The sequence below is a fragment of the Oncorhynchus tshawytscha genome, linkage group LG20 (assembly GCF_018296145.1).
Source record: "Oncorhynchus tshawytscha isolate Ot180627B linkage group LG20, Otsh_v2.0, whole genome shotgun sequence".
NCBI lineage: Eukaryota > Metazoa > Chordata > Actinopteri > Salmoniformes > Salmonidae > Oncorhynchus > Oncorhynchus tshawytscha.
In genome coordinates this window covers 24,794,523-24,814,962 of record NC_056448.1, presented here as the reverse complement: position 1 = coordinate 24,814,962, position 20,440 = coordinate 24,794,523, and the positions used below count along the sequence as shown (strand labels likewise).

At 52.0% G+C, this 20,440-nt stretch overlaps 1 protein-coding gene across 1 annotated transcript in view; it reads right to left on the bottom strand.

Moving 5' to 3' along the window:
- Positions 1-20,440, bottom strand: part of LOC112220366 (breakpoint cluster region protein-like) — a 186,996-nt gene that overhangs the window by 48,001 nt on the left and 118,555 nt on the right. Inside the window, exons 3-8 of the mRNA XM_042302391.1 lie at positions 17,367-17,471; positions 16,975-17,160; positions 9,614-9,721; positions 5,834-5,894; positions 5,506-5,558; positions 5,209-5,349 (exon numbers count right to left, since the gene is read on the bottom strand). Coding sequence (XP_042158325.1) covers positions 5,209-5,349; positions 5,506-5,558; positions 5,834-5,894; positions 9,614-9,721; positions 16,975-17,160; positions 17,367-17,471 — 654 coding nt within the window. The remainder of the gene's footprint in view (positions 1-5,208; positions 5,350-5,505; positions 5,559-5,833; positions 5,895-9,613; positions 9,722-16,974; positions 17,161-17,366; positions 17,472-20,440) is intronic.

The window sequence follows — 20,440 nt, the reverse complement described above, 5'->3', positions numbered from 1 at the left end:
CCCTTCTCCCTGTCATCACAACCCTTCTCCCTGTCCCTGCCCTTCTCCCTGTCATCACCCTTCTCCCTGTCACCACAACCCTTCTCCCTGTCACCACACAACCCTTCTCCCTGTCACTGTCATCACAGCCCTTCTCCCTGTCACCACAGCCCTTCTCCCTGTCATCCAACCCTTCTCCCATCACAACCCTTCTCCCTGTCATCACAACCCTTCTCCCTGTCACCACAGCCCTTCTCCCTGTCATCACAACCCTTCTCCCTGTCATCACAACCCTTCTCCTGTCACCCACCCTTCTCCCTGTCATCACAACCCTTCTCCTCTTCTCCTGTCACCACAACCCTTCTCCCTCCCTGTCCCATCACAACCCTTCTCCCTGTCATCACAACCCTTCTCCCTGTCATCACAACCCTTCTCCCTGTCATCACAACCCTTCTCCCTGTGTCACAGCCCTTCTCCCTGTCATCACAACCCTTCTCCCTGTCATCACAACCCTTCTCCCTGTCATCACAACCCTTCTCCCTGTCACCACAACCCTTCTCCCCCTGTCATCACAGCCCTTCTCCCTGTCATCACACCCTTCCCTTCAACCCCTGTCACCACAACCCTTCTCCCTGTCATCACAACCCTTCTCCCTTCTGTCATCACAACCCTTCTCCCTGTCATCACAGCCCTTCTCCCTGTCATCACAACCCTTCTCCCTGTCATCACAACCCTTCTCCCTGTCATCACAACCCTTCTCCCACAACCCTTCTCCCTGTCATCACAACCCTTCTCCCTGTCATCACAACCCTTCTCCCTGTCATCACAGCCCTTCTCCCTGTCATCACAACCCTTTCTCCCTGTCATCACAACCCTTCTCCCTGTCATCACAACCCTGTTCTCCCTGTCACCACAACCCTTCTCCCTGTCACCACAGCCCTTCTCCCTGTCATCACAGCCCTTCTCCCTGTCATCACAACCCTTCTCCCTGTCATCACAACCCTTCTCCCTGTCAATCACAACCCTTCCCTTCTCCCTGTCATCACAACCCTTCATCACAACCCTTCTCCCTGTCATCAAACCCTTCTCCCTGTCATCACAGCCCTTCTCCCTGTCACCAGCCCTTCTCCCTGTCATCCAACCCTTCTCCCTGTCACCCTTCTCCCTGTCACAACCCTTCTCCCTGTCATCACAGCCCTTCTCCCTGTCAATCACAGCCCTTCTCCCTGTCATCACAACCCTTCTCCCTGTCATCACAACCCTTCTCCCTGTCATCACAACCCTTCTCCCTGTCACCACAACCCTTCTCCCTGTCATCACAACCCTTCTCCCTGTCATCACAACCCTTCTCCCTGTCACCACAACCCTTCTCCCTGTCATCACAACCCTTCTCCCTGTCATCACAACCCTTCTCCCTGTCATCACAGCCCTTCTCCCTGTCACCACAGCCCTTCTCCCTGTCATCACAGCCCTTCTCCCTGTCATCACAACCCTTCTCCCTGTCATCACAACCCTTCTCCCTGTCATCACAGCCCTTCTCCCTGTCACCACAGCCCTTCTCCCTGTCACCACAGCCCTTCTCCCTGTCACCACAGCCCTTCTCCCTGTCATCACAACCCTTCTCCCTGTCACAACCCTTCTCCCTGTCATCACAACCCTTCTCACAACCCCTCCCTGTCATCACAACCCTTCTCCCTGTCATCACAGCCCTTCTCCCTGTCATCACAACCCTTCTCCCTGTCATCACAACCCTTCTCCCTGTCATCACAACCCTTCTCCCTGTCATCACAACCCTTCTCCCTGTCATCACAACCCTTCTCCCTGACCACAACCCTTCTCCCTGTCACCACAGCCCTTCTCCCTGTCACCACAACCCTTCTCCCTGTCACCACAACCCTTCTCCCTCATCACAACCCTTCTCCCTGTCACCACAGCCCTTCTCCCTGTCATCACAACCCTTCTCCCTGTCATCACAACCCTTCTCCCTGTCATCACAACCCTTCTCCCCTTCTCCCTGTCACCACAGCCCTTCTCCCTGTCACCACACACCCTTCTCCCTGACCACAACCCTTCTCCCTGTCATCACAGCCCTTCTCCCTGTCATCACAACCCTTCTCCCTGTCATCACAACCCTTCTCCCTGTCACCACAACCCTTCTCCCTGTCACAATCCTTCTCCCTGTCATCACAGCCCTTCTCCCTGTCATCACAACCCTTCTCCCTGTCATCACAACCCTTCTCCCTGTCACCACAGCCCTTCTCCCTGTCATCACAACTCCCTTCTCCCTGTCATCACAACCCTTCTCCCTGTCAATCACAGCCCTTCTCCCTGTCACCACAACCCTTCTCCCTGACCAGCCCTTCTCCCTGTCAACCCTTCTCCCTGTCAGCCCTTCTCCACAACAGCCCTTCTCCCTGACCACAACCCTTCTCCCTGTCATCACAACCCTTCTCCCTGTCATCACAACCCTTCTCCCTGTCATCACAACCCTTCTCCCTGTCACCACAACCCTTCTCCCTGTCATCACAACCCTTCTCCCTGTCATCACAGCCCTTCTCCCTGTCATCACAGCCCTTCTCCCTGTCATCACAACCCTTCTCCCCCTGTCACCCTTCTCCCTGACAACCCTTCTCCCCCTTCTCATCACAACCCTTCTCCCTGACCACAACCCTTCTCCCTGTCACCACATCACAACCCTTCTCCCTGTCACCACAGCCCTTCTCCCTGTCACCACAACCCTTCTCCCTGTCACCACAACCCTTCTCCCTGTCATCACAACCCTTCTCCCTGACCACAACCCTTCTCCCTGTCAATCACCACACCCTTCTCCCTGTCATCACAACCCTTCTCCCTGACCACCAAGCCCTTCTCCCCTTCTCCCTGTCAACCCTTCTCCCTGTCACCACAGCCCTTCTCCCTGTCACCACAGCCCTTCTCCCTGTCATCACAGCCCTTCTCCCTGTCAATGTCACCACACCCTTCTCCCTGTCACCACAGCCCTCCCTGTCACCACAACCCTTCTCCCTGTCACCACAACCCTTCTCCCTGTCATCACAACCCTTCTCCTGTCATCACAACCCTTCTCCCTGTCACCACAACCCTTCTCCCTGTCACCACAACCCTTCTCCCTGTCACCACAACCCTTCTCCCTCACCACAACCCTTCTCCCTGTCACCACAACCCTTCTCCCTGTCACCACAACCCTTCTCCCTCCCTTCTCCCTGTCACCACAACCCTTCTCCCTGTCACCACAACCCTTCTCCCTGTCACCACAACCCTTCTCCCTGTCACAACCCTTCTCCCTGTCCACAACCCTTCTCCCTGACCTGTCACAAACCCTTCTCCCTGTCAATCACAACCCTTCTCCTGTCATCACAACCCTTCTCCTGTCATCACAACCCTTCTCCCTGTCATCACAACCCTTCTCCCTGTCATCACAAGCCCTTCTCCCTGTCACCACAGCCCTTCTCCCTGTCATCACAGCCCTTCTCCCTGTCATCACAACCCTTCTCCCTGACCACAACCCTTCTCACCCTTCTCCCTGTCATCACCCTTCTCCCTGTCATCACAACCCTTCTCCCTGTCATCACAACCCTTCTCCCTGTCATCACAACCCTTCTCCCTGTCACCCTTCTCCTGAACACAAGCCCTTCTCCCTGTCATCACAACCCTTCTCCCTGTCACCACAACCCTTCTCCCTGTCATCACCCTTCTCCCTGTCATCACAACCCTTCTCCCTGTCATCACAACCCTTCTCCCTGTCACCACAACCCTTCTCCCTGTCATCACAACCCCACAACCCTTCTCCCTGTCATCACAACCCTTCTCCCTGTCATCACAGCTCTTCTCCCTGTCATCACAACCCTTCTCCCTGTCATCACAACCCTTCTCCCTGTCATCACAACCCTTCTCCCTGTCATCACAACCCTTCTCCCTGTCATCACAACCCTTCTCCCTGTCATCACAACCCTTCTCCCTGTCATCACACCCCTTCTCCCTGTCATCACAACCCTTCTCCCTGTCATCACAACCCTTCTCCCTGACCACAACACCACTACTAGCTCTGATTAACCTCTGGGCCGGTCTGAAACAGAGCTAACAACAGGATCACTGCTATTTTGACATAGTCCTCAACAGCTTTCACTGTTTGTGGAACCGATGCACTGGAGGTCTTGTCACTTAAGCATTCTCCGGAGTAGCCGATCATTGTGGACTAAAGGCTGAAGTAGCATCGTGTCACCGGGGAACGATAATGACCGGGCGTTCCTGTAAGACTGGAGATATCCCAAGTCGACTGTGTCTGCATCCCAAATGGCAACCTATTCCCTATATAGCGCACTACCCTATGGGCCCTGGTCAAAAGTAGTGCAATTTAAAGGGAACAGGGTGCCGTTTGGCATGCATCCTGTATTTGTGTATATGTAACATAGTAGGGTAAAGCACACACACACCCCAGGAATATTCTCACATACTAGCTAATGCACAATATAATGAGGCCATTGATTTCCATGCACTCGTTTCATGTATCCATTATCAATATTTGATGATCAGTGTGAGAGTTGCAAAAGGGGATAGGGGGGTAGGGGGCGGGTAAGAGGCGTGATGATGGGGTGCAGTAATGACCCCCCCATGTGCAGAGAGAGGAGCCTCATCATGAATATTTAATATGAACTCTCCCAGTCAGAGAGACGGGGCTCGTTATGGGGCATTACATGTCACGCCAGCTGTCCTCCACTCCCACCCGGGTCGGCAGTCTCTAGGGGGAAGATGTGGGGTTGGATGGGATGGAGATCCAGCACAGAGAGCAAACAGTAGGCTTCCTAATAGGCATGCGCAGGGGATTCTGTATTATTACCATATTTGGGCATAGATTGAGTTTGACACCGTATTAGATCGACTACCGGGTCGTTGTCAGGGCAGGGCAAGGTCAATCTACCAGTGTTGAGTTACTGATCAATGACGTAATACCATACCCTCAGCATAGACCTAGAATTATATAACGGTCCCACTTCTACCCTATGGCCCAAAGCCAAATCAGATAAAGCTCTGCAACAGTCTATTGATTAAGAACATCCAACAACACAAAAATACAGCAGAGCTCTGGATCCATTTCATAAAGCATCTCAGAATTGGAGCGCTGATCAAGGATCAGGTGCCCACTGTCCATGTAATCGTATTTGTTTATTACCGAAAAAGCCCAAACTATCCCTGATCAGCACTGCTCCTCACCTCTCCCTTCTTGACAGTCATGGACTGGCGTCTGGGTGTGGTCTCCTCGTTGATGCTGGACAGGAAGTTCTGGGAGATGCGGAGTGCGTCCTGGAGCAGGGGGTGGTCTGGGTGGCTGGAGGGCGTGTGCTTCAGCAGGTCCTACAGGCACACCCACAGACACACAGTTACCGTGTGTTACAGAGACAGTCTTTAAACATCCTGAGGTGTGAGGTTCACAGAGTTACCAGTACATACAAAAATAGCAGGAGAATAAATAAAAAGCCAGCTGTGTGTTTGGGGGCTGCTTATACTCACATGCAGTACCAGGGTGCTACGAGTAACTCTGTCCACTGGTTTGTACAGGAGAGCTGTGGGAGAGAAAGGAGAGACAGCAGCATGAGCTACAACACAGCCCCTCCAACTGGGTCAGAGAACTATGACATGACACTAGTCAAATAAGTGCTGTTACTAAAAATGAGCCAGTCTCTATTTTTCTGTGGCAGTGATTTAGTCTGAGTCCCAAATGGTAGCCTATTCCCTATATAGTGCACTACTTTTGACCAGAGTAGTCAGTATTATAGGACTATATAGAGTGCCATTTTAGACAGAATGTAAATGTTCAGTTATACTGTGGGCTACTTACTCTCCAGAGAGTTCTTGGCTGACTGGTCCTTCAAGTCCTTGGTGCTCCTCACCTTGAGGTTCTGTCGGGACAGTGGACAACATTACACAGAGGAAAACTTGATGCTGATCAACATATAACCGATATGGTAATAACAGCCTGGCCCCTTGGCTTGATGTAGTGCTTCATGTCTTATAGTCTGTCCCAAATGGCACAGTATTCCCTATATATAGTAGTGCACTACTTCTGATCAGAACCCTGCAGGTCAAAAGTAGTACACTATAAATGGAATAGGGTGCCATTTGGGATGCAGGAGCCCAGCAGTAATGAGACAGACACACTCTCCTCAGCCTAACTCCTATTTCAACGTATCCTGCACCCAATAAGCCATCGTCAGCATTTTTTACACAGTCACATTCAGATTGCAGAGAGACATGCATCATTACATATCCCATTAAAAACACTGAATGATTGATTCTCTGCCTTAAATCCAGTCACCATCTTAAAGGGACACTTCAGGATGTTGGAAATGAGGCCCTTTTATCAGTCAGATGAACTCCTGGATGAAAAAGTGTTTTATTTGTGTGCAGTTTGAAGGAAGTTGGTAACTAATGCTAGCGCTATTGCTAACTAGCGCAATAACTGGAAGTCTATATAATCTGCTAGCAAGTCAGTTAAGAACAAATTCTTATTTTACAATGACGGCTAGGAACAGTGGGTTAACTGCCTTGGTCAGGGGCGGAAGGACAGATTTTTACCTTGTCAGCTCGGGGATTCCATTTAGCAACCTTTCGGTTACTGGCCCAACGCTCTAACCACTAGGCTTACTGCCGCCAACATCCCGAAGTATCCCGTTAATGCCGGTGGCTTTGGCACAAGATTTTACGTACCAGCGGTCGTGACTACATACAGACTTTACAAACAGACTTTAGTCCAAAATATCTGTCCAAAATAAGCCCTTGAAAAAACTGCTAGTCAAGAGATCGTAGTGAAATTGAAATGTGATTATTTAACACATTCACACCTGTAGCCTGAGAGGCAATGAAGCGTTTCACCACGTGTAACCCCAGCTTCGTACATCATCGTCTAAACTGTTTCTCCTTGCCTTGGCATTATGCTTCTCTGTTCAGGCAATTACACTTCCTGTCTGAGAGAGACGTTCTTCCACTAGCATGGCTGGGCCCTTCAGGCTACTGTAAAGCTCTGTTTTGTGGTTAAATTAATATATTAGCCTGTCATGGTTCATCTGCACATAGGTAAGATTGAGTGCACTTCCATACTCCAGGGTTTCTAACACTGGCCGCCGGGGACTCAACCAGAAACCCAAGAAAATATTACCCACCACCTCCCTCTGCATTGGTTCCACATCACTGCAGAACACACAGATCGCAGACACACAGGCAGGCAGGCAAAACAGTATAATAATAATACAATTCAAGTGTGTTCTAATGGCAATCAGAGGCGTCATGCCCATAGGGGGCAGAATGACACAGGCCCCCTCAGATTTGATTTGAACTGCCGGTGATGGGAAGGACTCACAGGAGGTATATCTATAAATTGTATCATGCTATGTAGCATACGGATTCCTTCTTGATTAATAAATCAAATTCAAATGTTTTGTTGTTTCTATGTAGCACTAGCCACGTAGATATTGTATGAAGTTGGCTTTAACGAGCCAGCTAGATAGGTTCCCAATCTCCCAACTAGCTACCAAGCCATTTCAGGTTAGAGTAACTTATCTAACTATCTTAGCTGACATGCCTACTGGCAAGGTTGCTAGATTTTAGAAAAGTAAGCAATTACTAAATGTACTGAATAAGACTCATTCCTTTCAATCTTTTACGCAGGTTTTAGCAGAGATGCAGAGAAGCATATTTAGGGTCGCAGTTGTACTAAACTCCTAAGGCTTAAAAGTTCTTCAAGAATCAATTTGCATCATTCATCAAAATGACAATTGAACAGGTAATGTGGTATGCTTAGATAACCTATGGAGAAAAAAATAAAAAATAGAATTAGTAATAATGATTATGGCTCTAGACTGCAGGAAAATGCTGTTTCAGGTGTTTGAAAAATGCTAAATTCTCCACCATCCATCCATCTATCCATCCACACGTACTTCATGCCCCCTCTAAAATAATGGGTTCATGACACCCCTGAGGGCAATGGTTGTGAAATTGTGTGGGTGGTGGCGGTGAAGGGGTTTGTGGGTAAAACAAATAGAATAAAGCTGTTGAGTTTGATACCCCACTGTCCTCTTTACACGAGTAGATGTGAAATGTTCTCCCAACGATTTTCCCTGTGTGCTTAATGGCCCACTTTTACAGTCTCCAACCATCCTCTCTGTCTGTCTCTCTACGCAGCGTGGCAGAGTGACCTGGGGCTGGGCCACAAAGCCGCTTCCTAAGAGCTGTAGAAAGAGCTACTTTCCTCTCAGGAGGAGAGAGCTTGAAGAGAAACATTTATTTTCAAGCTGTCACTTTGAGGATGTGGGAGGCTGAGTGTGTTCATATACTGTTAGTGGAGGGATGTTTCTTCTTTCCCACCCATATCCCATCACCCCATTTCCAAAACAAGAGGTGTACCCCCTAGCCCCCATAGTCAAGATGAAATGACAAAACCTATCCAGACCAGTAGTCAATACCTCCTTGCTTCCATACCTCCCCCACTCGCTCCCTTCCTCCTTCTCTCACCTCCCTGTCCCCTCTCCTCCCATACCTCACTGTCTCCTCTCCTCCCTCCCTCACCTCCCTGTCCCCTCTCCTCCCCTCCCTACCTCACCTCCCTGTCCCCTCTCCTCTCCTCCCTCCCTCACCTCCCCTCCCTCTCCTCCCTCCCTACCTCCCTCCCTCCCTCCCTCCTTCACCTCCCTGTCCCTCCCCTCCTCCCTCCCTCACTCCCTCCCTCCCTCCCTCCTTCACCTCCCTCCCCTCCCTCCCTCCCTCCCTCCCTCTCCCTCCCTCCCTCCCTCCCTCCCTCCCTCCCTCCCTCCCTCCTGTCCCCTCTCCTCCCTCCCTCCCTCCCTCACCTCTCCTGTCCCCTCTCCTCCCTCCCTCCCTCCCTCACCTCCCTGTCCCCTCTCCTCCCTCACCTCCCTGTCCCCTATCCTCCCTCCCCCTCCCTGTCCCCTCCCTCCCCTCCCTCCCTCCCTCCCTCCCTCCCTGTCCCCTCACCTCCCTGTCCCCTATCCTCCCTCCCTCCCTATCCTCCCTCCCTCCCTCCCTCCTTCACCTCCCTGTCCCCTCTCCTCCCTCACCTCCCTGTCCCCTCTCCTCCCTCACCTCCCTGTCCCCACTCCTCCCCTACCTCTCTGTCTCCTCTCCTCCCTCTCTCCTTCCCTCACCTCCCATACCTCCCTGTCTCCTCTCCCCCTCACCTCCCTGTCCCCTCTCCTCCCTCACCTCCCTGTCCCCCCCTCCCTCCCTCCTTCACCTCCCTGTCCCTCTCCTCCCTCACCTCCCTCACCTCCCTGTCCCCTCTCCTCCCTCACCTCCCTGTCCCCTCTCCTCCCTCACCTCCCTGTCCCCACTCCTCCCATACCTCCCTGTCTCTTCTTCTCCCTCCCTCCTTCCCTCACCTTCCATACCTCCCTGTCTCCTCTCCCCCCTCCCTCACCTCCCTGTCCCCTCTCCTCCCATACCTCCCTGTCTCCTCTCCTCTCCTCTCCTCTCCTCTCCTCTCCTCTCCTCTCCTCTCCTCTCCTCTCCTCTCCTCTCCTCTCCTCTCCTCTCCTCTCCTCTCCTCTCCTCTCCTCCCTCCCTCCTCCCATACCACCCCATCTACCTCTGTGCCAGTTCCCATTACCTCAGAAATTTCAGCGAACTGCGTGTTGGCCTGACAGCACTTCTCAGCCGTCTCCACAGCAACCTCGTAGTTGTCCACAAAGGCCCGGTAAACTCCCAGCTGGCCGGCCTGTCGAATGGACGGGGAGGGTGCGAGAGAGGACAGAATACAAAAGCCACATTAAAACACAGTCACCACTTTCCATAGCCCATATTTACCAAAACAGGCCTTCTGTTTGCATTGCTGTTTTGGGGGAAAGAAGGACATGTTGGCATAATCACAACATGAGAAATGACAGCTACAACCCAACAACAGAGTTCACCATAATGAGTGGAGAAAAAAACTAAGTGTTTGGGACACAGTTCGACAGACGGGGCAATGTCATCATCGCCACAGGAAACACCAGCGCTTCCGTGGCGCAGTCCCGGCCTACGGCTGTTGCCATGGTAGCGGCGGAGTGGAGGCCTATGCTGGGGTGAGTAATGAGTGTCCTGGGTAACAGTTGCTGTAAAAACACATTTGAAAATCTCATTCAACCGTCCTAACTCCTTGAAATTCTGCCCGTCAGTAACACTATCCATCTCCTTAGCGCTCAACTGCCCAATCCATTCTCCTGAATACAAGCCTGACAGCAATGGATGAAGAGGGGGGTAGAGTGTGTAATGACGAGAGAGGGGGCAACTGAGGCAAACGCAAAGATGTTTTACACACACACACGCACACACCAACACACGTACGAACACACGCACACACACACAGCTACACACACAGCACCAAGGTAGTTTAGTGTGCCCCTGAAGAATAGTCTACAAGAACACAGTGTTCAGGACACAATATGCTTCTCTACTTCACCTTAGCACTGGTCCACCTGCACCTGCTCATGAATATCTCCAGGTCATTGTACGTAGATGACAGACAGCAGGCTGCCAGCGGCTGCCAGAACCTGTTCCTAAAAACCTTCTCCTCTCTTTACTTTCTAGCATCACCTATGAGCTCATCCCATTCCCACACATTATCATCCTGGTGTGACCCCTGACCTTTACAGTATTTCCTCAGACGGCTGAGAATTGTCATGCTGAGACAATCGATTTTGTCTCACAGTCGAAAGAAACCCACGTTTTTCTAGGAGCTGCTAGAAGTTGAAGCGGTAAGCGATTTTCCCCCACCAAGCAATCCTATCCCCACTGCATCTGAGTCCTGCCTCGGGCCAGAATAAATCTGCACCACAGTGGACAGGAATTCAGAGCGTGACAATCCCATTATGGGCGGGGAGGAGCCGGAATGGAGGTAATAGCGCTGCAGACATGGAGCAGTTGGAGCCGTTCGACACACACAGTTGCTGGCTGGCTGTATGGTGACGTAAGATGATGAGTGTAACCGCATGGTTGGGATGCTTTTCTTATCTAGCACAGACTGGGAGGACGATGTCATCAACAGCACAAGAATGGACTCATAACACTGTATGTCGGTGTACATATTGTATATTTTGTGTGTAAAGATGCTACAGTATTACTCCTGAAATTCCCCATTCATATGCACCTATCCTAGATAAAGAAACGTCTCCATGGTGTATTCATAGACCTGTATAAGAAACAGCAGAGAGGACTGTACCATTAGGGGGAAACAGCAGAGAGGACTGTACCATTAGGGGAAACAGCAGAGAGGACTGTACCATTAGGGGAAACAGCAGAGAGGACTGTACCATTAGGGGAAACAGCAGAGAGGACTGTACCATTAGGGGGAAACAGCGGAGAGGACTGTACCATTAGGGGAAACAGCAGAGAGGACTGTACCATTAGGGGAAACAGCAAAGAGGACTGTACCATTAGGGGGAAACAGCAGAGAGGACTGTACCATTAGGGGGAAACAGCAGAGAGGACTGTACCATTAGGGGGAAACAGCAGAGAGGACTGTACCATTAGGGGGAAACAGCAGAGAGGACTGTACCATTAGGGGGAAACAGCAGAGAGGACTGTACCATTAGGGGGAAACAGCAGAGAGGACTGTACCATTAGGGGGAAACAGCAGAGAGGACTGTACCATTAGGGGAAACAGCAGAGAGGACTGTACCATTAGGGGAAACAGCAGAGAGGACTGTACCATTAGGGGGAAACAGCAGAGAGGACTGTACCTTTCAGGGGAAACAGCAGAGAGGACTGTACCATTAGGGGGAAACAGCAGAGAGGACTGTACCATTAGGGGAAACAGCAGAGAGGACTGTACCATTAGGGGGAAACAGCAGAGAGGACTGTACCATTAGGGGGAAACAGCAGAGAGGACTGTACCATTAGGGGGAAACAGCAGAGAGGACTGTACCATTAGGGGGAAACAGCAGAGAGGACTGTACCATTAGGGGAAACAGCAGAGAGGACTGTACCATTAGGGGGAAACAGCAGAGAGGACTGTACCATTAGGGGGAAACAGCAGAGAGGACTGTACCATTAGGGAAACAGCAGAGAGGACTGTACCATTAGGGAAACAGCAGAGAGGACTGTACCATTAGGGAAACAGCAGAGAGGACTGTACCATTAGGGGGAAACAGCAGAGAGGACTGTACCATTAGGGGGAAATAGCAGAGAGGACTGTACCATTAGGGGAAACAGCAGAGAGGACTGTACCATTAGGGGGAAACAGCAGAGAGGACTGTACCATTAGGGAAACAGCAAAGAGGACTGTACCATTAGGGAAATAGCAGAGAGGACTGTACCATTAGGGGGAAACAGCAGAGAGGACTGTACCATTAGGGGGAAACAGCAGAGAGGACTGTACCATTAGGGGGAAACAGTACAGTGTATTATTTAGCCCCATTTTGGGACTTTAAAGGAGTGTGAGAATACTTCTCTCTTGACAACCGCTCTCATAACCTGTCATTAACCTTTTTTCAGTTTTTTCCACCTTCTTTCTGGTAGTGATGAGCTGTTACTTTTCCTCCGGCTGCCTGTCTGTTACAGAGACTTCACAGACAGGGGGAGACAGCTCTATCAGAGAGACTCAGCCTAAATCTGCTAGCTGCTCCCCTCACCCACTCTCCTCCATCCTCTCCCCTCACCCACTCTCCTCCATCCTCTCCCCTCACCCACTCTCCTCCCTCCTCTCCCTCACCCACTCTCCTCCCTCCTCTCCCTCACCCACTCTCCTCCATCCTCTCCCCTCACCCACTCTCCTCCCTCCTCTCCCTCACCCACTCTCCTCCCTCCTCTCCCTCACCCGCTCTCCTCCATCCTCTCCCCTCACCCACTCTCCTCCATCCTCTCCCCTCACCCTCTCTCCTCCATCCTCTCCCCTCACCCACTCTCCTCCCTCCTCTCCCCTCACCCACTCTCCTCCATCCTCTCCCCTCACCCACTCTCCTCCATCCTCTCCCCTCACCCACTCTCCTGCATCCTCTCCCCTCACCCTCTCTCCTCCATCCTCTCCCCTCACCCACTCTCCTCCCTCCTCTCCTCTCTCCTCCATCCTCTCCCCTCACCCACTCTCCTCCCTCCTCTCCCTCACCCGCTCTCCTCCATCCTCTCCCCTCACCCACTCTCCTCCATCCTCTCCCCTCACCCACTCTCCTCCATCCTCTCCCCTCACCCTCTCTCCTCCATCCTCTCCCCTCACCCACTCTCCTCCATTCCTCTCCTCTCTTCTCCTCCTCTCTACTCCATCCTCTCCCTAACCCACTCTCCTCCATCCTCTCCCCTCACCCACTCTCCTCCATCCTCTCCCTCACCCAACTCTCCTCCATCTTCACCCACTCTCCTCCCTCCTCTCCTCTCCTCTCTGCTCATCCTCCATCCTCTCCCCTCACCCTCTCTCCTCCATCCTCTCCCCTCACCCACTCTCCTCCATCCTCTCCCCTCACCCACTCTCCTCCATCCTCTCCCCTCACCCACTCTCCTCCATCCTCTCCCCTCACCCTCTCTCCTCCATCCTCTCCCCTCACCCACTCTCCTCCCTCCTCTCCTCTCTTCTCCTCCTCTCTCCTCCATCCTCTCCCCTCACCCACTCTCCTCCCTCCTCTCCTCTCTTCTCCGCCTCTCTCCTCCATCCTCTCCCCTCACCCACTCTCCTCCCTCCTCTCCTCTCTTCTCCGCCTCTCTCCTCCATCCTCTCCCCTCACCCACTCTCCTCCCTCCTCTCCTCTCTTCTCCGCCTCTCTCCTCCATCCTCTCCCCTCACCCGCTCTCCTCCATCCTCTCCCCTCACCCACTCTCCTCCCTCCTCTCCTCTCTTCTCCTCCTCTCTCCTCCATCCTCTCCCCTCACCCACTCTCCTCCATCCTCTCCCCTCACCCACTCTCCTCCATCCTCTCCCCTCACCCACTCTCCTCCATCTTCACCCACTCTCCTCCCTCCTCTCCTCTCTGCTCATCCTCCATCCTCTCCCCTCACCCTCTCTCCTCCATCCTCTCCCCTCACCCACTCTCCTCCATCCTCTCCCCTCACCCACTCTCCTCCATCCTCTCCCCTCACCCACTCTCCTCCATCCTCTCCCCTCACCCTCTCTCCTCCATCCTCTCCCCTCACCCACTCTCCTCCCTCCTCTCCTCTCTTCTCCTCCTCTCTCCTCCATCCTCTCCCCTCACCCACTCTCCTCCCTCCTCTCCTCTCTTCTCCACCTCTCTCCTCCATCCTCTCCCCTCACCCACTCTCCTCCCTCCTCTCCTCTCTCCTCCATCCTCTCCCCTCACCCACTCTCCTCCCTCCTCTCCTCTCTTCTCCGCCTCTCTCCTCCATCCTCTCCCCTCACCCACTCTCCTCCATCCTCTCCCCTCACCCACTCTCCTCCCTCCTCTCCTCTCTTCTCCTCCTCTCTCCTCCATCCTCTCCCCTCACCCACTCTCCTCCATCCTCTCCCCTCACCCACTCTCCTCCATCCTCTCCCCTCACCCTCTCTCCTCCATCCTCTCCCCTCACCCACTCTCCTCCCTCCTCTCCTCTCTTCTCCTCCTACTCCTCCATCCTCTCCCCTCGCCCACTCTCCTCCATCCTCTCCTCTCTTCTCATCCTCCATCCTCTCCCCTCACCCCTCTCCTCCCTCCTCTCCTCTCTTCTCCTCCTCTCTCCTCCATCCTCTCCCCTCACCCACTCTCCTCCCTCCTCTCCTCTCTCCTCCATCCTCTCCCCTCACCCATTCTCCTCCATCCTCACCCCTCACCCACTCTCCTCCCTCCTCTCCTCTCTTCTCATCCTCCATCCTCTCCCCTCACCCACTCTCCTCCCTCCTCTCCTCTCTTCTCCTCCTCTCTCCTCCATCCTCTCCCCTCACCCACTCTCCTCCCTCCTCTCCTCTCTTCTCATCCTCTCTCCTCCATCCTCTCCCCTCACCCACTCTCCTCCCTCCTCTCCTCTTTTCTCCTCCTCTCTCCTCCATCCTCTCCCCTCGCCCACTCTCCTCCCTCCTCTCCTCTCTTCTCATCCTCTCTCCTCCATCCTCTCCCCTCACCCACTCTCCTCCCTCCTCTCCTCTCTTCTCCTCCTCTCTCCTCCATCCTCTCCCCTCACCCATTCTCCTCCATCCTCTCCCCTCACCCTCTCTCCTCCATCCTCTCCCCTCACCCCCTCTCCTCCCTCCTCTCCTCTCTCCTCCATCCTCTCCCCTCACCCACTCTCCTCCATCCTCTCCCCTCACCCACTCTCCTCCATCCTCTCCCCTCACCCTCTCTCCTCCATCCTCTCCCCTCACCCACTCTCCTCCCTCCTCTCCTCTCTGCTCCTCCTCCCTCCTCTCCCCTCACCCTCTCTCCTCCATCCTCTCCCCTCACCCACTCTCCTCCCTCCTCTCCTCTCTTCTCCTCCTCTCTCCTCCATCCTCTCCCCTCGCCCACTCTCCTCCCTCCTCTCCTCTCTTCTCCTCCTCTCTCCTCCATCCTCTCCCCTCGCCCACTCTCCTCCCTCCTCTCCTCTCTTCTCCTCCTCTCCCCTCACCCACTCTCCTCCCTCCTCTCCCTCTCTTCATCCTCTCTCCTCCTCCTCCTCTCCCCTCACCCACTCTCCTCCCTCCTCTCCTCTCTTCTCCTCCCTCCCCTCACCCTCTCCTCCATCCTCTCCCCTCACCCACTCTCCTCCCTCCTCTCCTCTCTTCTCCTCCTCTCCCCTCCTCTATCCTCTCCCCTCGCCCCTCTCCTCCCTCCTCCTCTCCCCTCTCTCTCCTCTCTCTCCTCCATCCTCTCCCCTCCACTCTCCTCCATCCTCTCCCCTCACCCACTCTCCTCCCTCCTCTCCTCTCTTCTCCTCCTCTCTCCTCCATCCTCTCCCCTCACCCACTCTCCTCCCTCCTCTCCTCTCTTCTCATCCTCTCTTGCTCCCCTCCTCCACACTAAATGGCTGTCATGTAAGGAGAGTTTTCCTGCGGTGTTGGCATCTTCTTCCCCTGATGTCTGGTGAGAGGAATTGGGGGAAAGATGTATTTTGGTATGAGGGAGATAAAGAGATTGATAGAGAAAGGCAGAACGAAAAAGAGATAGAGAGAGGAACTAACGGACTGCTCCTCTACTGTAGCCTACAGCCTTTGAATCCATATGGCTCCTCTTTCAACGCTTGTCTGCTGGGAGACGCAAAACGCAGCCGTTGATGCCACTGCGTATCACATAGCAGACACAGACAAGAGAGATGGAGTAGAAAAACCAACAATGAATAAATAAATGCGGAAAAGGATTCCGGCGTGTGCCGCCCTGACAGTATAACAGACAAATGAAATAGTCATTGTTCAGGCCTCCGGGGAGAGCGGGCTTTGTGAAGATAATTGGAGGGAAGAGAGAGAGAAAAGTCCCCTAACGCTCAGTGTATGGCACTATTTATAGGCTGCTTCTTAGAGACATAGAGCACACAGTGTAACATTAGTCTCAGAGCTCCCTAGGTAGAAAAGACAGCATTGTGAGATTCTACTTCTTCATGTGCACTGTCCTCATACACACAGCACTCATGATAGGCTAGACTCAGGCTCTACTTCTGCAGTGACTGCACGAGCATTAGGGGGATAAACAAGTGGTTAATGTAGGATTCATTGACCCGTTGTGAACATGATGAAATGGGCCCAGTCAGTACAGGTTTGGCTCTGGCCTCCGTGGCAGAAGCTCTCATGTCAGGAGGAGAGAGGCTATTCCATCTGTCCCTAAAATAAGTTGCACCTCGTGAGGTTGATCAATGTGATTTGATTTAACATTTCTTCCATTCAGAGTACGGATGCTGCTGTGAGCTATGACACAGAGCCACACAGAACCACAGGCAGACTGTATAATGCATAAGGGTCCTGTGTCATTCTGAATGAGGCTCATGATGTCATGTTGCCATGCAGCCAGGTCCAGGGAGGGAGTCCTCTGTCATCCTGAGTCAGGCTCCAGGCTCCCACAGACACATGGCAGGGGAACACCCCAGGGATCTGTCTTATGACCTCACCTGTTTCTGGAAGAGGTCCCCCACGCGCTGGTGGTGGCTCCACTGCTGCACCCGGGGGAGCAGGCCGTCGTAGAACTCCTTGTGGACCTCATAGAGCTCGGGCACTTTGAAGAAGATGGTCTCAATCTGGGGGATGGTCAGCACGGGTTGGGACGTGGTGGCTGCTGCCTTCAGAGGCTTCATAGGCTGAGAGAACAGGTGTGTGAGAGAGAGAGAGAGAGAGAGAGAGAGAGAGAGAGAGAGACAGAGAGAGAGAGAGAGAGAGAGAGAGAGAGACAGAGAGAGAGAGAGAGAGAGAGAGAGAGAGAGAGAGAGTTTGTACTGTGTGTGTACATGTATGTGATACATAGAGCATTCATGGAAAGTCCTGTGTGTGTCTTCCAGCTTCTCACCAGTAGCAGTGCCTCCAGGTGGCTGAGGTAGGTCTCCTCGCTGGCTAGGATCCCAGACAGAACCCACTTCCTCATCTCCAGGCCTTTCTCTAGGTCCAACTCCGTCTGCAACAAACACAGGAAACGACTATGAAAAATTGCACACACAAGTACTGTACAGACAATGCAAACAAAACATGACCATTAGTCTGATGACAATAAAGTAGTGGGTGGAAAGAGGATCTTTACAGGGCATTCAGAAAGTATTTATACTCCTTGACTTATTCCACATTTTGTTGTGTTATAGCCGGAATTCAAAATGGATTAAAAAAAAACACAAAACCCCATAATCACAAAGTGAAAACATATTTTAGAAATGTTTGCAAATTTATTGAAAAAGAAATACAAAAATATCTCATTTACAAAAGTTAGAATCACCTTAGGCAGTGGTTACAGTCGTGAACCTTTCTGGGTAAGTTTCTAAGAGCTTTACACACCTGGATTGTACAATATTTGCCCATTATTATTTTGAAAATTCTTCATGCTCTGTCATATTGGTTGTTGATCATTGCTAGACAACCATTTTCAGGTCTTACTATAAATTTTCAAGCAGATTTAAGTCAAAACTGTAACTTGACCACTCAGGAACATTCACTGTCTTCTTGGTAAGTCATTCCAGTGTATATTTGTCCTTGTGTTTTTAGGTTATTGTCCTGCTGAAAGGTGAATTAATCTCACAGTGTCTGGTGGAAAGCAGACTGAACCAGGTTTTCCTCTTGGATTTTGCCTGTGCTGGTTCAAATCCCCGAGTCGACTAGGTATAAAATCTGTTGATGGCCTCCGTAGTGGTGCAGTGGTCTAAGGCACTGCATCACAGTATTAGCTGTGCCACCAGAGACTCTGGGTTCGAGCCCAGGCTCTGTCGCGACCGGGAGGCCCATGGGGCGGTGCACAATTGGCCTAGCGTTGTCCGGGTTAGAGAGGGTTTGGCCGGTAGGGATGTCCTTGTCTCATCGCGCACTAGCGACTCCTGTGGCGGGACGGGCGCAGTGCGCGCTAACCAGGTCGCCAGGTGTACGGTGATTCCTCTGACACATTGATGCGTTTGGCTTCCGGGTTGGATGTGCGTTGTGTCAAGAAGCAGTGCGGCTTGATTGGGTTGTGTTTCGGAGGGCGCACGGCTCTTGACCTTCTCCTGAGTCCGTACAAGAGTTGCAGCGATGAGACAAGACAGTAACTACTACCAATTGGATACCATGAAAAAGGGGTAACATTTTTTAAATTATTATTATTTTTAAATCTGTCAATGTGCCATTGACAAGGCAATTAACCCTAATTGCTCCTGTAAATGCAGCTTTGTTTTTAAAGAAGCCATTGTTCTCGCATTCTTCCAGGACAACCGAACCTCACTGGAGAGTAACAACATTCAACATGCGGCCAACGGAAATCTTTGGGCCGTCTAGCCTAACCAAGGAACCTAAAATAACTGACAGTCAGTATTTCCCATGGGATGTAGGTTGGTCTCTTAAAATGGCCAAGACAGAGGACAGGCATGGCAGGAGGTGTAGCTAACCCTCAGGCTACAGGACAGAGGAGATGAGAGACAGAGAGCAGAGCAGGCCATGGCTGGGCCAGGTAGGCAGGTCCTCTCCTGGGTCTGGGATATCCAACCCAGACGTCTGGTTCAATAAGCTGAACTAAAGCTATCTGTACCCAGCTATTTCAGAGCACAACCTGGGGCTCCTTGGAAAGAGAGACACTGAGTGGAGGGAGGGAGGGGTAAACACAATGCTCCCTCAGGTATGGGGGCCTCTGTCTGCCTGTGTGTCTGTGTGTGTGTTTCCCCATGCCAGACGGGCGCACTCCAAGGTGCCCTATATCATCAGACAGTGAGAGAGAGAGAGAGAGTGGAAAAAAGATTTATTTACAAATGCCATAGGAGAAATAATAAGTCCCCACATGTAGAAATGCAGGCTGAAATGAATTACAGAATGTGATCATGTCCTGTGTGTGTGTTTAAGGGGGGGTAAATGAGCCTTAAACTCCTGCCTCCACTGAACAGGTAGTGGAAGCAGCAGATGTCAGTAAGAGTCTCAGTGGAACTACAGGGGTCCCGACTCACTGATGGAATCCATTACCTAGAGGTCTGTGCTGTGGACTCCATTACCCATATGTCTGTGCTGTGGACTCCATTACCCATGTTTCTGTACTGTGGACTCCATTACCCATATGTCTGTGCTGTGGACTCCATTACCCATGTGTCTGTGCTGTGGACTCCATTACCCATATGTCTGTGCTGTGGACTCCATTACCCATGTGTCTGTGCTGTGGACTCCATTACCCATGTGTCTGTGCTGTGGACTCCATTACCCATGTGTCTGTGCTGTGCATCGCTCTGCTTCTTGGTTCTTATACAACAAGCCGTTTCTGCTTCCATACTAGAGGAGAGTGTTAGAAGAGAAGAGAATATGAAGCCTTTCTAAGTGACAACAGTATGTACGCGTTGGATGTTTGGAACAGCTACATGTCTGACAGGTGACAGACCACCGATCTCACCTGAAGAAGATCCACAGATTGAATCTAATATTTTTCTGATGTGCGTTGAATCTTTATCTAACCCTGGAGGCCAGACAGGGCAAAAGCCTGAGGGACACTTGATAACAGAAATGATCAGATAAAAGTGAATGAAAGAGAAAAATGAATGTGAAACCTCTCAGAGATATAATGGGCCCAGCCAGCCCACGTTTCCATTGTGGAGGTGAGCAAGTGTGTATTCATTCATTGCTCAGCCCCAGACTCAACTCTCCTCCTCAGGGGGCCCATCGCATCTCCAGACTATCATCTTTTATTTATCGCCGTAGCAACAACTAATGAGCCCCTCTCAGAATTCAGATGTGTAGAGACTGAGGGAGTCTGGTCCTGGACCTATAACTCAGCTGATCACTCCAACACTGTGCGTGTGTGTGTGTGCATGCGTGCGTGTGCGTGTGTGGGTGTGCATGTGGTGTGTGTGTGCGTGTGGTGTGTGTGTGCGTGCATGCATAGTAAACAAATCTATATGGGAAGCACCCACCCAAAGTCAATCTACAGTAACT